Genomic DNA, 14,794 nt, shown 5'->3' with positions numbered 1-14,794 from the left:
CCTGTAGCATAAAAATCTGAGCTTCAGGATTTGAAGAGCTCTTGGAAAGGATTTTCTGCCACCTGCTGGTTATGGAAGTGTTTTCTCTGCAAAAAGTTGTCAAGATGCTTGAAGAAGGGGTAGTGGGTTGGTGAGAGGTCAGGTGAACATGGTGGATGAGGCAAAACTTCGTAGCCCAATTCATTCAACTTTTGAAGTGTTGGTTGTGTGATGTGTTGTCAGGCATTGTCATGGAGAAGAATTGGGACCATTCTGTTGACTAATGCTGGCTGTAGGCACTGCAGTTTCTGGTGCATCTCATCGATCTGCTGAGCATACTTCTCAGATGTAATGGTTTTGCTGGGATTCAGAAAGCTATAGTGGATCAGACTGGCAGCAGACCACCAAACAGTGACCATGATTTTTTTTTGTGTGTGTGAAAGTTTGGCTTTGGGAAGTGTTTTGGAGCTTTTGCTCAATTTGACCACTGAGGTGGACACCATTGGTTGTCATATAAAATCCACTTTTCATCATATGTCACAATCCAATCAAGAAATGGTTCATTGTTGTTGTGTAGAATAAGAGAAGATGACACTTCAAAATGACAATTTTTTGTCAGCTCATGAGGCACCCACTTATGGAGCTTTTTCACCTTTCCAATTTGCTTCAAATACCAAATGAGGGTAGAATGGCTAACTTTCAGTTCTTCTGCAACTCTTCATGTAGTTTTAAGGGGATCAGCTTTGATCATTGCTCTCAGTTGGTCATTGTCAACTTCTGATGGCCAGCCACTGTGCTCCTTATCTTCAAGTCTCTCCTCTCCTTTGCAAAATTTCTTGAATCACCACTGCACTGTATGTTTGTTAGTAGTTCCTGGGCCAAATGTGTTGTTGATGTTGTGAGTTGTCTTCAGTGTTTTACAGCCCTTTTGAATTCAAATAAAAACACATCGCTCGAATTTGCTTTTTTGACTAACATCATTTCAATAGTGTAAAATAAATAGAAAATAAACAGCAAGTAATAAGTCATTAGCAAAAAAAAGATAAAGTGATAAATGTGCATTAAAATGATAGATAACATAATATTTAAGAATGTGCTCCAATATCAAATGGCAAAGTTCAGCAATGCAAAATCACAATTATTTTTGCAGCAATCTAATATTACCAAAAAAGTAAAAGCAAAAATTCTCACATTCTTACCCACATGTCTTCTTAATGGAAAAGTTAAAGTGAAAGTTGCTCACTCTTTTCCAACTCTTTGCAACCCCATAGAATATACAGTCAATGGAATTCTCCAGGCCAGAATACTGGAGTGGGTAGTTGTTCCCTTCTGCAAGGGAACTTCCCAACCCAGGGATCGAACCCAGGTCTCCCCAAAACTACTAATAGTTAACTGTATAGGGAAGGAGAGGACAGGATAGATAAGAAGGGATTGCAAACTAGATTTTTCAGAATGTACACTAACCATAATATTTTTAAAATGTACTTTGTAAGTTATTGTTATATTCTAAATAGCTTGTCAGTAATGATTTTCATTTCTTACTTTGTTTGAATATTACTAGTATGGTATAATATCTCCTTATTTATTCATTTATCCATCCATCCATCCATCCATTCATCCATCCAGGGGAACCAGTATGTAGTTACTGTTTGCAGATGCTTCTAAGGAGTAGAAGACTGTCCTCAACTGTTCAGAACACAGCCTTTACTGCATTCTTTTTCTACATGATTACTTCTAGTCTGAGTGATTTAATATCACCTTACTAGGTTCTCCTCCTCATTTTGACCATTTTTCTCTAATTATCTGTGAGGTACATTTTGATATTATTATTTGGTACAAAAAATTGTGCTTTGTTACATTTTTCATTGTATAGAGATTACATCTTGAGAACTGAAGATTACATGAAGTGAAGAACAGATATTCTCAATAAGAAATTACAAAACCAGACACTCCCTGATGGTCTAGTGGCTAGGATTTGGTGCTCTCAACACCCCAGCCAGGCTTTGATTCTCCATCAGGGAAGCCTGTCTTCAAGATTTCCTGTTGGCTGAGATGGTAAAGAATGTGGGAGACCTGGGTTCAATCCCTGGGTTGGGAAGATTCCCCTGGAGGAGAAAATGGCAACCCACTCCATTATTCCTGCCTGGAGAATTCCATGGACAGGTTATAATCCATGGGGTTGCAAACAGCTGGACACAACTGAGCATCTAACACTTTCACTTACATACTTTATTGACTGAACCCAAATATTCTCAGACTGGTCATTCCAGGACTAAGCAAGAGAAAATGAAAGCAAGTGCAGAAAGTTCAAATAACTTGTATTCGGTCACACCACTAGAAAATACTGGAGCCAGTATTCAAGTCATACTCTCTCTCCCACCAATCAGAGTCAATCAGCAAGCTTTAGAGGTATAAAATGATGGAACTGATTCACCTAGGCAGATTCAGCTAAATCCTAAAAACCTTGCAATTCTGTTTTGAAGCTGACACAGATCAGCTACTAAAACTCAAAGCTTGCCAAGTGTAGGAAACAATGGGCATTCCGTTTAAGACTGCAAATGACTAAACTTCCAAAATAAAACTAAATCAAAAATAAACTTTGTCATCCAAATGGGAATGCCAAAGGAATTTTTCATGAACTTGCCTTTCTCAAGTATGTCTTGACCTAATAATGAACTACCACAAACCAGCCTTGTGGCTAACTCATGCTACATGTAGGGGTCTGAAATTTTTCAGGGATAGAATTTGAAGCGGCCTCAAGTTGGATGCATTCTAAAGAGAATGGCTCAAAGGAAAAGATTAATAATTTATAAAAAGATGAAGTTATATCTCTATATTATACCCATCTTAAAAAATTAACCCCAGGTTGTTCAGGAATTTAAAAGTTACAGCAGAAACTTGAGCATTCTTAGTGGAAAGTATAGAGAATGTCTTTAGACCTCATGGCAGAGCAGGATTTAAGAAAGACGGAATGAACTTACCTTAAAGACTGATAAATCTGACTATACTAAAATTAAGAATTGTATTCCTCAAAAACACCTTTAAAAAGGTGAAAAGACAATTTAAACTAGAAGACATTCACAGCATACATGATTGAAAAGTAGTAAGACTGAGGGAGAATATATGAAAGGGAGAACTTACCCATATTACTTTATATCCTCAAGGCTTTTTTTTTTACAATATGCATGTATTATTATGTTCATTTAGAAAATTAAACTGAAATAAAAGTATCCAATAAAGCTAGACTCAATATCTCCTCTTGGATTACTGTTAAGGCCTAGATGATGCAGATGAGGGAATTCAGTACATTAATACCAACCCCTTACATAAATGATCAACATCTTCCATTAAAAAGGTGTAAAAAACAAACACATCCTAACTAATTGTAAGCGTACAGTCGTTTGAACAGCAGACACTGTCTATACAACCATTACCAAACAATACTTGTAGAAATGCACTATGGAAAGAACAGGAGCATGCGCGGGCTACTCACACAACCTTCAGGACAATAATTTCCTGTGGGGAGAGAGGAAAGGTCTTTAGTGGCATCTGTTTTAAACAAGAGAGAAGGCAAATGCGGGAAAAATTAACATCTTGTTAAATGGGGCGAGGGGAGGGGGTGCATGAGCGTTAAACAACTTTTTAAACTGTGAGAAATCTTCACAATTGAAAATTTTAACTAAAATTAAGAACACTGAGAAGAAATGTTCATCAGTACTCGCTGTTTGAGGATTTTGGAAGCAAACGACTTTTGTCTCCATCTGCTACATCTTTTGGAACGACCATGTCTGATGACTGCATTTTAGACACGACGCATTTGTAGGAATGATTCTAAAGCGGCAACAAACCAGAGTCGGAATATGAGAGAGAAGATGCGGATTCTAGGAGCCCGCCCGCGGCCTGACCCGACCGGGCCTGGTCGGGACCCCACTTCATGCAACCACACAATCCGGAACTACGGACGCCTCGGGGTCGGCCATTACTCGCCTGGGGGCCCCTCCTAGAGCCTCCAGGGCTTCACGCTGAGACGGTGCTAGGGGACCTCGCGGCACATACGCGGGGGCTCCAGGCGCCCGAATACCCGCGCGCGTTGGCGCCCCTGGGCCGCGATGTGGCTGGGCGCATGCGCACCGGAGGGGGCGGGGCCTGCCGGGAGCAGTAAAGGGCCCAGGCTTCGCGCGAGTCCCGAGTCCCGCGAGAGCTGCTCTTCTCGCCTGTGGTTGAAGCATGGTCGACGATGCTGGCGACTCAGAGGCCCTCGGGGACAGGATGCTGGGGTTCCCGCTTCCCTCGCCGCGGGTTCGCATCCGGCCATGGTGGTTTCCTGCGCAGGACTTGAGGAATCCGCTGGTGTTCTTCCTGGAGGCGTGGCTGGCCGACTCGATCTTTGGTGTGCGACCCTGGGCCTAGCGGGCCTCTCAGAGCGGTCGAGGGCCCCCAGCCGCGCCGGGTCCCAAGCCGTCACGTCCCTTCGTGGCCAGCGTCTCCCGCCCCTCACCCACACTCTTCGGCTTTTCTTTCGTTTCCAGGCCCAGACCGAGCCTTGGTTCCAGAAATGGAGTGGATGAGCCAGGCCCTGCTGATGGTGGACGCTGTTGACGCTGGGAACGTGGTCGAAGTCACGGTTTTCGCGCGGCCGGCAGTCCAGCGTCAGGTGAAGAGCGTGCTTCTTAGCCAGGCGTCAGTGCTCCGGGAGCAGCGCGCCCGAGGTGAGGGGCTTGGCAAACGCGCCTGGGAGGAAAGCAGGGGGAACTACCTGGCCTTCCATGACTTCCTTCCAGCCTCTTGTCTTCCCAGAACTCCTTGCAGTGTCCCAACTCCATTTTGGTGGTGATCCCTGGGCCTCCCTTGAGAGAGGAGTCCAAGCAGGACCCTGAGAAAGTAAAGCTGAGACATGCATTCAGACACCTACTGCTGGTGCTGGCCTCAGCTCCTTCAGCCCACTGATTCCAGATCCTAGCTAGGTTCAGAGCTTCCACCCAGAGAAATGATACTGCCAGCACACCCCTTCCCCCTTGGAGGAGGAGTTTGAAACCCAGCATTTTTCCTTATCCAGCTGAGAAGATGGAACAACTTGAGGAATTCCTGAAGGCCCAGGCACCAGGTCCACAGGTGTCCCAGCATCCTGTTACATGAGTGTTGTCAGGAGCGTGAGCACAGTCCTGCTTCTGCTAATGTTCAAGAGAAGCAGATATCCTTAAATCTCTGCCCTTTCCCCCCTGTGTCTTGATGAAGTATAGTGGTTTGATTATTTAGCTGCAAACCTGAGTTTGTAGTGCCATTCTAGTTAATAAATGAATTTCATGTTTGTCCAAAGGCATAAAGATCTTTGCTCACTCAAAATTAAGCAAATTTATAAAAGACTGTTCATTCTTGTCTTGATGTGAGAGGTGGGTAAAAGGCTGTTAGGTGATGGGTTTCTTTCTTTCTTTTTTTTTTTTTTTTAATTGGTTGTTACCATTTTGAAGCTATTAACCCTTTTATGATTTTTATGGTCAGACTCAGGCTCTTACATGCAGAGGCCAGAAATGCAGGGTCAGTCAACTTTGAGTTTCTTTTGCATCATTTGTTCTCAAACTTTAGTGTAAGAATCATCTTGAGAACTTTCTGCAACACAGCTTCCTCAGCTCCTTCTGCACTGATTCTGAGTCAGTACATCAGGCCTGTGAATTTGCATTTCTAACAACCTCTTAGGTAATGCCAGTGCTTCTCATATGAGGCTGTCACTTTTAAGCTGGTATTTGGCTTTAGAATAGCACCCAGTGTGCCATGTGTTTTCTTAGAGTGGAGTCTCTGACCTCAAACGTGGGAGGGCATTTCAACATGCAAGCTGAGGTGATCAGCATTCATTCCTTCTGCTGGGGCTGTAATTCACCAGAGGAGCCAGGGTCCAGGGCAGCTGGTGCACTGAGAGGTGTCCTTCCAGCCAGCTGTCTCCCCACATCCTCCCCAAGCAGGTGTCCTGCATGGGCTGAGTTGTTTTTTCATTACTTATACAGTAATGTGACCAATCTGTGCAAAACAGTCCCAACCACATGCTGCTTCCACTTTCCGGAAGCAGAATTGTTGGAGGAATGATTGCCAAGAGCTCATGGTTTCAGACACAAAGTTGGAATTAATTTAGCTCTGGCAGTTTCTTCACCCCTTGACAGTAAGGGATAATAGCACTTTGCAAGGATTTTAAGCACACATACACAAATCTTGGGCTTCCCAGATGGGACAGTGGTAAATAATCTGCCTGCCAGTGCAGGACACACAAGAGATGCCGGTTTGATCAGTGGGTTAGGAAGGAACAATGGCAATGGCAATATTGGAACAAAAGGAGATGGCAGTCCACTCTAGTATTCTTGCCTGGAAAATTCCATGGACAGAGAAACCTGGCACCCCACAGTCTATGGGGTCACAAAGAGCTGGACACAACTGAGCCTCCCCTCCCCGCCCCCACACATACACATACACACATATGCAGGCATTACTTTACCCTTAGTAGAGTTTCTCTTATCCACACTCAGAAAAGTCTGCAGTGAACCTTCTTTTATAAGCATGTAATAGACTGCAGCCATTAGATTAAAAGACACTTGATCCTTGGAAGGTAAGCTATGATAGCCTAGATAGCATACTAAAAAGCAGAGACATCATTTTGCCAACCAAGGTCTGTATAGTCAGAACTCTGGTTTTTCCAGTAGTCATATACAGATGTGAGAGGTGGACCATAAAAAAGCCTGAGCACTGAAGAATTGATGCTTTTGAATTGTGCTGGAGAAGATTCTCGAGAATCAGTTGGACTACAAGGAGATAAAACCAGTCAATCCTAAAGGAAATCAACCCTGAATATTCATTGGAAGCACTGATGCTGAAGCTCTAATACTTGCCCACCTGATGTGAAGACCAACTCATTGGAAAAGCCCCTGATTCTAGGAAAGATTGAAGGCAAAAGGAGAAGGCGGCAGAGAATGAGATGGTTGGATAGCATCACCTATTCAGTGAACATGAATTTGAGCAAACACTGGAGGTAGTGGAGGACAGAGGAGCCTGGCATGCCACAGCCATAGAGTGGCAAAGAGTGGGACACGACTTCGTGACTGAACAACAACACAAATCTTTGATTATAAGTGATACTGAACATTATTCTACTTTGCTTCACATTTTTGTTAAAAACTTTTTACATTTTTCTTTATTCTTTCCTGTCATTCTTTCAACTCTGAAGATAAAGATTTTTATTATCTGTGTAAGCTTTTATAATAAATAATGGTCCATTATAACCAATATTGTCCACCCCTTTGCTGCTCAAGTTTTTTGCATACAGAAATTTTTATTGTATGTAGTTAAACCAATTACTATTTTCTGTGTGATTTTCCCCTCATCCTCATCTTTTACAGTTAAGCATAGGAGGCCTACTTTTTCTCCTTTTGTAGAAATTTGATAAATATGTTTACAGGTTTTTACTGGTGGGATTTTTATAAAAAGTTGTGAATGCTTTTTGACTGTTCCGCATTTAGAGGAAGAAGGTTATGCTTAAAACTTATTCCAATTTTCCAAAAATTATCCAAAACTAAGTTACTAAATGATCCTGTTCTCTATTCTTTATACACATTGACATGTTGAAGTCCTAACCCCAGTACCTCAGAATTTGACTGTTTGAAATAGGGTCTTTAAAGAGGTAATTAAGGTTAAATGAGGTTATCTGTGGGCCAGTATGACCCACAGATACAGGTATGCATGACCAAAGCAAAGACCAGGTGAGGTCACAGCAAGAAGGCACCCATCTCTGTAAGCCAAAGAGAGGGGCCTCAGAAGGAACCAAACCTGCTGACACCTTGAGCTTGGGATTATAGCCTCCAGAACTTTGAGAAACTACCTATCTGTTGTTTAAACCACCTTGTCTGTTGTTTTGTGGTGGTAGCCCTAGCAAACTAATGCAATATTCAATATCTAAAAAGAGTAGTTGCTCTGTCATTCTAATTTTCAGAACTTGGAAGTAATTCTAGTTATATATGTATTGATAAGAGCTTGTGTCAACATACCAGGCCTTATGCTAAGCATAGGATGCTTGCAGCCTCAGTAAATTGCTGCGGTCACATAGCTAGGATGTGGTGATGCATGAGATTTGAACCGAAACATTGATTCTAGAATCTCACATCTCTATTATACTTTCCCATGTGCTTTTATTTTTCTCCACGATTGAATTTAGTCTCATTCTCTTTGTGTGCATGTGTGTTTTAAGAGGAGTTAGAATACATTTAATTTGTTAAGAATCCATAGTATTTGTTATTCTATTAAGGGACAAGATTCTGATGACATACTTACATCCTCAATATTTTTAAATAAGGTGATATATAAAGTATTAAAGTAATTACAAAATCTCACTGCTCATATAGTCCCTTCAAGAAGTTTTCTATTACTCCAAATATTTTTCTGTAATTTTAGTAAACATTTTATTGATGTAGAGCATTCCATTCATACCAAAGCCATGCATATCCACAGTGTGAAAAGATTCATCAAATAGAACACATCCGTTAAGCCAGTAGCCAGAGGGGAGAAAGGCATTAGTTACACTCCAGAAGCCCCTGTTTGCATCCTCCTCAAGGATAACTACTGTTGTGACAACTGTAATTGGATTCAGTGTAAGATTTGTTCCTGTTGCCAACAGTGATAGTTCCATTGTATGAATAAACCTTAATTTTAGTTTTCCATCCTGTTGATATGTACTTTGATTGTTCTCTATTTGAACTTACAACAAATACAGCTACTATGAAAATTGTAGATGATGCATACATATGTGCATTTCTATTGAGTATATATCTAGGATTGAAATTGCTAGGTGATAGGGTGTGTGTAAGTTCAAGGTGCCAAGGTGACTGAACCAATTTCCATTCCTTTCAGCAATGTATGAGACTTCCAGTTGCTCTACATCTTTGTCAACAATTTTTATTTTAGAGAATTTAGGTATTAGTGCTATTGAACTGCAATTTTTAAAAATGCACTTAGTTCGTTACATAATATAAAAATGTGAGTGTACAGTTTGCTTTCTTTTTTAACAAACTTGTGAGTTGTGCCACCATCAGCAGGCCAGCCATCAGTTGTGCCAGGCCAGCTTGGGAACTTTTCCATCACTTTACAAAGTCTGTCGTCACTCCTGCCTCCAGCTCCAGGCAGTCTGCTGTCTGTCTCCACTGTCAGATTTTCTGGACATTTAAGTATTGATAGCATAATATTCTGTGTAGTCTTTTGCATCTGTCTTTATCTAGTTGGACTATCTCTGCTTTTTGAGTGGGGGATTTAGCCCATTCTAGTTTAATGTAATTATCAATATGATTGGATTTGTCTGCCATTTTGATTTGTTTCCTATCATGTCTTTTTTGTTCTTTTCCTTTCATTATTTTATGTTACATAAATTTTTATTTATCATTTTAACAATACTTTAAAGAGATTTCCCCCTCATTTTGCCTTAGGGATTATAAAAATATTAATTTATTACATCCTGCTTCACATTAATGAAAAGGGTAGAAGGAGGAAGGAAAAACAGTTGAATAAGTGAAGACACTATGTTCTTGGCTAGCAAAGTCCAGGGTTGCACATTTGTGGTCAGTCTTCTCAGAATTCAGTGCAATTCCAGTTATAATCACAACCACCTTTTTAGGTGCTGAGGCTATAAGATGAGAGCCTTTTTTAGAGTCTTGATTTTACATGTGCTTCAGAAGGACCCGAGAAGGCTGTAATAAAGTTTTTCCTTAGGGTCTAGTGAAAAATTCTGATGCTCTAAATAGTGAAGATGTATATTAAACTGAAGCATACAGGTGGACATAACAGAAATAGCCTGTCACTTATGCTCCATAGCTATATTCCCAAGATTTCCAGAGAACCCATAAATAACTCACATTGTAAATTTTGATAGCTCTAGTGAACCCACTGAAAGACACCCTCTACACTAAAGGATTTGCTACCAACCTGTTTACACTGACCCTAAAGTGTGCAAGCAGGATTCACTGTTCTCAAACAACCTGCATTTATCTTTTTCTTGCTCACAAATCCTGTTGTTTTTTTTTGGTGCTTCCTCATGGTTAGATCTAGGTTGTATATTTTTGGCAAAAATATTGGGTAAATCATACTGTGTCTCACAGTGCATCACATCAGGAAGCACATGTTTTTTTTTTCCCATTCTTAACAGTGATATTTTAAGAGGCCTTGTTTTGATCAAAAGTGTGGAGTTCAGGAATTCTGATAAGGGAAGTAGTGAAATGGAGCCAACCTCGCACAGCCGAAGTGGAGCGGCAGGAGGGCCTGGCCAGGCTGTCATGTGAGCTCCATGGCTAGCTCAGGCGGTTTCCAGTCTGTCAACAGCGAACCTTTTTCTTTGGTGCCTCTAGTCAACCTGTTCAAAACCTGTTTAGGCTGACCTCTTTACTAACCCTCAGTCATTTTACTTGCAGAAATGTGCAAGAGTCACTGTTTCCAGAATTATTCAGGATTAAAACAATACTTTTTAGAATTTAAGTAGAGTTGATTTTAAATATTAAGTTAGTTTTAGATGTACAACATAGTGGTTCAGTAGTTTTACAGCTTATACTCCACTTAAAGTTATTACAAAATAATGGCTCCATGTCCCTGTGCTGCACAAGAAGGGACCCTTGTTGCCTATTAATTGTATACATAGTAGCTTGTATCTTTTGGTTATATTCCCCTATCTTGCCCATCCCCTACCTCGTCGTCATTGGTAACCACTAGTTTGTTCTCTATAAGTCTATTTCTGTTTTGTTATATATATTAGTTTATTTTTTAGATTCCATATACAAGTGATAACAGCATTTGTTTTTCTCTGACTTAACTCACTAAGCATAATACTCTAGGTCCATCCATGTTGTTGGAAGTGACAATTTCATTCTTATGGCTAAGTAATGTATCATTGTGTATGTATGTACCACATCTTCTTTATTCATTCTTCTGTTATTGGCCACTCAGGCTGCTTCCATATCTTGGCTACTGTAAATCGTGCTGTTGTGAACACTGACGTTCGTGGATCTCCATTTAGGAGGCCTGAAGGATGCAAGTAGGAATTAAAGACAGCAGTTTGTAATTGAGTAATTTGGGAAACTAACTGACCACTAAGGGGAGGTCTAAATGAAACTGTAACCATCCTCAGGAAAATCAAGCTGCTAGAAAGAGAAAAAAGGTGTATACAATTAGGTAAAGTGCAAGTTAAACTGTTGAAAGGTGTGTACTACTTAGAGCTGGAGGGGAGGGGAGGAGGGGGATCAAGAATGAGTCTTAATTCTTCTCTGATGTAGCCTCAATTGGACCTTTCAGTCTGTATTAAGTCTTAAATGTTTAGGGCTCACTCAGCCTAGGCTTCCCTTGGCTCTTCTGAAAATAGTTGATAACCTGTTTGTAAATTCAGCTTTGCATCTTTATTCCCTCATAAACCAAAAGCTTATTTTAAATTGGAGTGGTCATTAGTAGTGACTAGAGAGTCTACGGCAGACATACCACTGCCTGCTCTTTAAAATTGGGTTTCCTTGTATTTTTAAAATGAAAATTTCATAGCACTAAATTGATTCGTGCTTTGATTGGTGTGTGTTTTTTTTTTTTTAATCCTAACATCCAGCTGTTAACATTTTACTTCTAGTGAGGGGACCAGCATCCCAGTCGGCAGGAAGCCAAACTGATAGAGGTGTTGTACACCTTAAATTACACAGTAAATTTAAATTTACACACCTTGAATTTACATGTCAAGTATGTTTCAATCTTAAAGTGACAAAGAGCACCCTACTCCTGGGGTTACTAATTGGTCGGGAAGAGTTACCAGCACTGCTTGTGTCTCAATGACTTCACCCGCGCTGGACTTTGAGAAGACCGCTGGATTGCCCTGGCCCTTTCAGTTTTCCCTCCTAGCCAGCAGTTGCTCAAGCTGGTAAGTCACTTGCACCCAGCCGTGAGGCCCGGGTTGAAACCCAATTTTCGCGTCCCATGATACTGAGTAGAAACATCGCAGGCTTGGAAAGTTTTCCCATGAGGACAGACTGGCCGGCCCTGGAGGTCCCTCACCTTGCAAAGCCAGGCGCGCGCGGTGAGGGAGCACCGGGGAAGCCCCTGACTGAGGCGGGAGTGATTGCGGCCCCGGGCGGGTGGAAAATAAAGCTCTCATCTGCGTTGGGTAGCGGGCCTCCCAGGTGGCGCTAGCTGTCAAGAACCTGCCTGCCAATCGGGAGACGTCAGAGACGCGGGTTGGATGCCAGGGTGGGGAAGAGCCCCTGGTGAACAGCATAGCAACCACCTCTAGAATTCTTGTCTAGAGAATCCCATGGAATGAGGAGGCTACAGCCCACAGGATAGCAGAGAGTCAGACCCGACTGAAGCGACTTCGCACGCGTGTATCTCGATCGAAAGCAGTCCAGAGCAATAGCTGATGCTAGAGGAAGGTGCTTCTCCCTCCGCGTCTCTCTGCCAGTTATTAATAACAGACGTTAGGGAAGTTGGATTCTTTATTAGAACTCTTTAGATTCATGTTTGCAAATCTTTAACAGGGAGTGGCGGGGACCAGGGAAATCAAAAACCCACACCATTCTTTTCTCAGCTTCTGCAGCAGAACGGGACCTAGGAGTACAGGTTTCCAGGAGGGGCTTTCACTTGGACCTTGCCTGGCTCTCTTGCTCCTGAGCGCGGAACGCCTTCAGAAACTGGGATCCCGCGTAACTTCGAGGAAGCTCTGGGTGCCGGCTTCCCGGACTGCGCCGGGGGACCGCTGGGTGGCCGCCTCGCGGGCTGCGCCGGGGGACCGCTGGGTGGCCGCCTCGCGGGCTGCGCCCGGGGACCGCTGGGTGGCCGCCTCGCGGGCTGCGCCCGGGGACCGCTGGGTGGCCGCCTCGCGGGCTGCGCCCGGGGACCGCTGGGTGGCCGCCTCGCGGGCTGCGCCCGGGGACCGCTGGGTGGCCGCCTCGCGGGCTGCGCCCGGGGACCGCTGGGTGGCCGCCTCGCGGGCTGCGCCGGGGGACCGCTGGGTGGCCGCCTCGCGGGCTGCGCCGGGGGACCGCTGGGTGGCCGCCTCGCGGGCTGCGCCGGGGGACCGCTGGGTGGCCGCCTCGCGGGCTGCGCCGGGGGACCGCTGGGTGGCCGCCTCGCGGGCTGCGCCGGGGGACCGCTGGGTGGCCGCCTCTCGGGCAACCCTGGGGGATCGCTGGGTCCCAGTCTCCCGGACTTTCTTGGCTGACAACTGGGTCGCCGCCTGCTGGATTGCGCTGGGAGATCGCTGGGTCCCGGCCTCTCGGGCAGCGCTGGGGGATTGCTGGGTCCCCGTCTCCCGGGCTTTCCCGGGTGACAGCTGAATCGCCGCCTGCTGGAATGCGCTGGGGGACCACTGGGTCCCGGCCTCCTGGACTGCGTCGGGGGACCGCTGGGTCCCGGCCTCCTGGACTGCGTCGGGGGACCGCTGGGTCCCGGCCTCCTGGACTGCGTCGGGGGACCGCTGGGTCCCGGCCTCCTGGACTGCGTCGGGGGACCGCTGGGTCCCGGCCTCCTGGACTGCGTCGGGCGATCGCTGGGTCCCGACCTCCTGGACTGCGTCGGGGGATCGCTGGGCCCCGGCCTCTCGGGCAGGAGCCTTCTCAGAACCTGGAAAAAGAGCAGAGAGAGGAAGTCGCACCTGTGTCCCATGCGTCCCACAAAGGGGGTGATCCGTTCGGGCTGCGGGACTAGGGGTCCGAAATCTGAAAACAGGAGGTCAGTTCGCTCTTCTAGATCCCTTACAAAGAGGACACCCTCTCCCAGGAGAACTAAAAGTATGAGACCGCTACCCAGGCACAGCCGGGAAGCATCAGGACCTCTCCCAAGAACCCGGGGCCTGCCTAGGGTGCCTTTCATGGTTCCCATCCGCGTACTTCGCGCCCGGAGTTGACGGTGATAGTCAGCCAAGTTCATGATCATCTTGGATACATCCTGCTGGTAATAAGGCCGGCCAAATATCAAGATTTCAGCCTCGCCGTCCGGGTCCCACTGATGAACGTGAAGCAGGGTCTGTGACACACACTCGACATGCGGGATGTGTTCTCCACCCCGGCCTGCTCGGGAGGCAAATATGTCGTTAGCAGCGGGGGCGGGAGGGGAGGCGGCAGCAGGGGCGCTGGAGGGCAGCCCCGGCCGCCGGAGAGGCCTGCCGAGGACGCGGCCATCCCGGGGCCGAGCGACGGCCTTGACTTCCCCTCTCGGGCCCACTCACCGAAGATCGCTTCCACCAGCCAGGCCTCCAGGTGAACTGCCTTCGGGCTTTTCAGGTACTCGGAGTGAAACCAGTAGGGCCGCTTGGTGAGGTTGCCGAGCACCTCGAAGAGCTTCCCTCGCTGCTCCAGCTGAACGAGCGTCGGAAACCGCTTGGGAGCGGCCATGCTGTGGCCCCGCCGCCGTACACCGCAAAAGCAGCCGGAGCCCGCGCACTTCAAGGGCTTTTGGCCAGCGCCGCCCCACCCCGCGCCCTTCTCATTGGCTCGCAGACCTGGCTTCGCAAACCCGCAGCTGCTGCTGCTTCCCCGCGGGCGCAGCTGCTCTGGGCCTCAAGGCCGAGCGGCGCTTGAATCTTCCTCCGCGGGCGGCCACGGCCGGGAAGCTGCGGAAGCCGTAGCGGTGGACAGAGAGAGGCTGGGACAGTCCCTGAGATGTTAGGAAAGAGCCCACATCGGGAAGATCGCTTTCAGAGGCGCGAATCCGTATTTGCAGAGATCCAGGTGCATTTTTGGAGGCTTCCCTGGTTGCTCAGCTGGTAAAGAATCCGTCTGCAATGCGGAGACCTGGGTTCGATCTCTGGGTTGGGAAGATCCCATAGAGAAGG

The 14,794-nt window shown here is 45.7% G+C and overlaps 2 protein-coding genes across 2 annotated transcripts; one reads left to right on the top strand and one right to left on the bottom strand.

The window, feature by feature from the left end:
• The first annotated feature begins 4,206 nt into the window (after positions 1 to 4,206).
• On the top strand, positions 4,207 to 5,115 carry OOEP (oocyte expressed protein). The gene is made up of 3 exons (XM_065911836.1): positions 4,207 to 4,369; positions 4,509 to 4,688; positions 5,036 to 5,115. The coding sequence occupies exons 1-3, from the start codon at positions 4,207 to 4,209 to the stop codon at positions 5,113 to 5,115; spliced, it is 423 nt and encodes a 140-aa protein (XP_065767908.1).
• Positions 5,116 to 12,646: 7,531 nt separating this feature from the next.
• Positions 12,647 to 14,354, bottom strand: KHDC3L (KH domain containing 3 like, subcortical maternal complex member). The gene is made up of 4 exons (XM_065911835.1): positions 14,189 to 14,354; positions 13,851 to 14,030; positions 13,391 to 13,584; positions 12,647 to 13,174 (listed from the first exon to the last, which is right to left on the bottom strand). The coding sequence occupies exons 1-4, from the start codon at positions 14,352 to 14,354 to the stop codon at positions 12,647 to 12,649; spliced, it is 1,068 nt and encodes a 355-aa protein (XP_065767907.1).
• Positions 14,355 to 14,794: the final 440 nt, after the last annotated feature.

This window comes from Muntiacus reevesi, chromosome 19, assembly GCF_963930625.1.
Source record: "Muntiacus reevesi chromosome 19, mMunRee1.1, whole genome shotgun sequence".
NCBI classification, from domain to species: Eukaryota; Metazoa; Chordata; class Mammalia; order Artiodactyla; family Cervidae; genus Muntiacus; species Muntiacus reevesi.
This window is presented reverse-complemented; position numbering and strand designations above follow the sequence as displayed.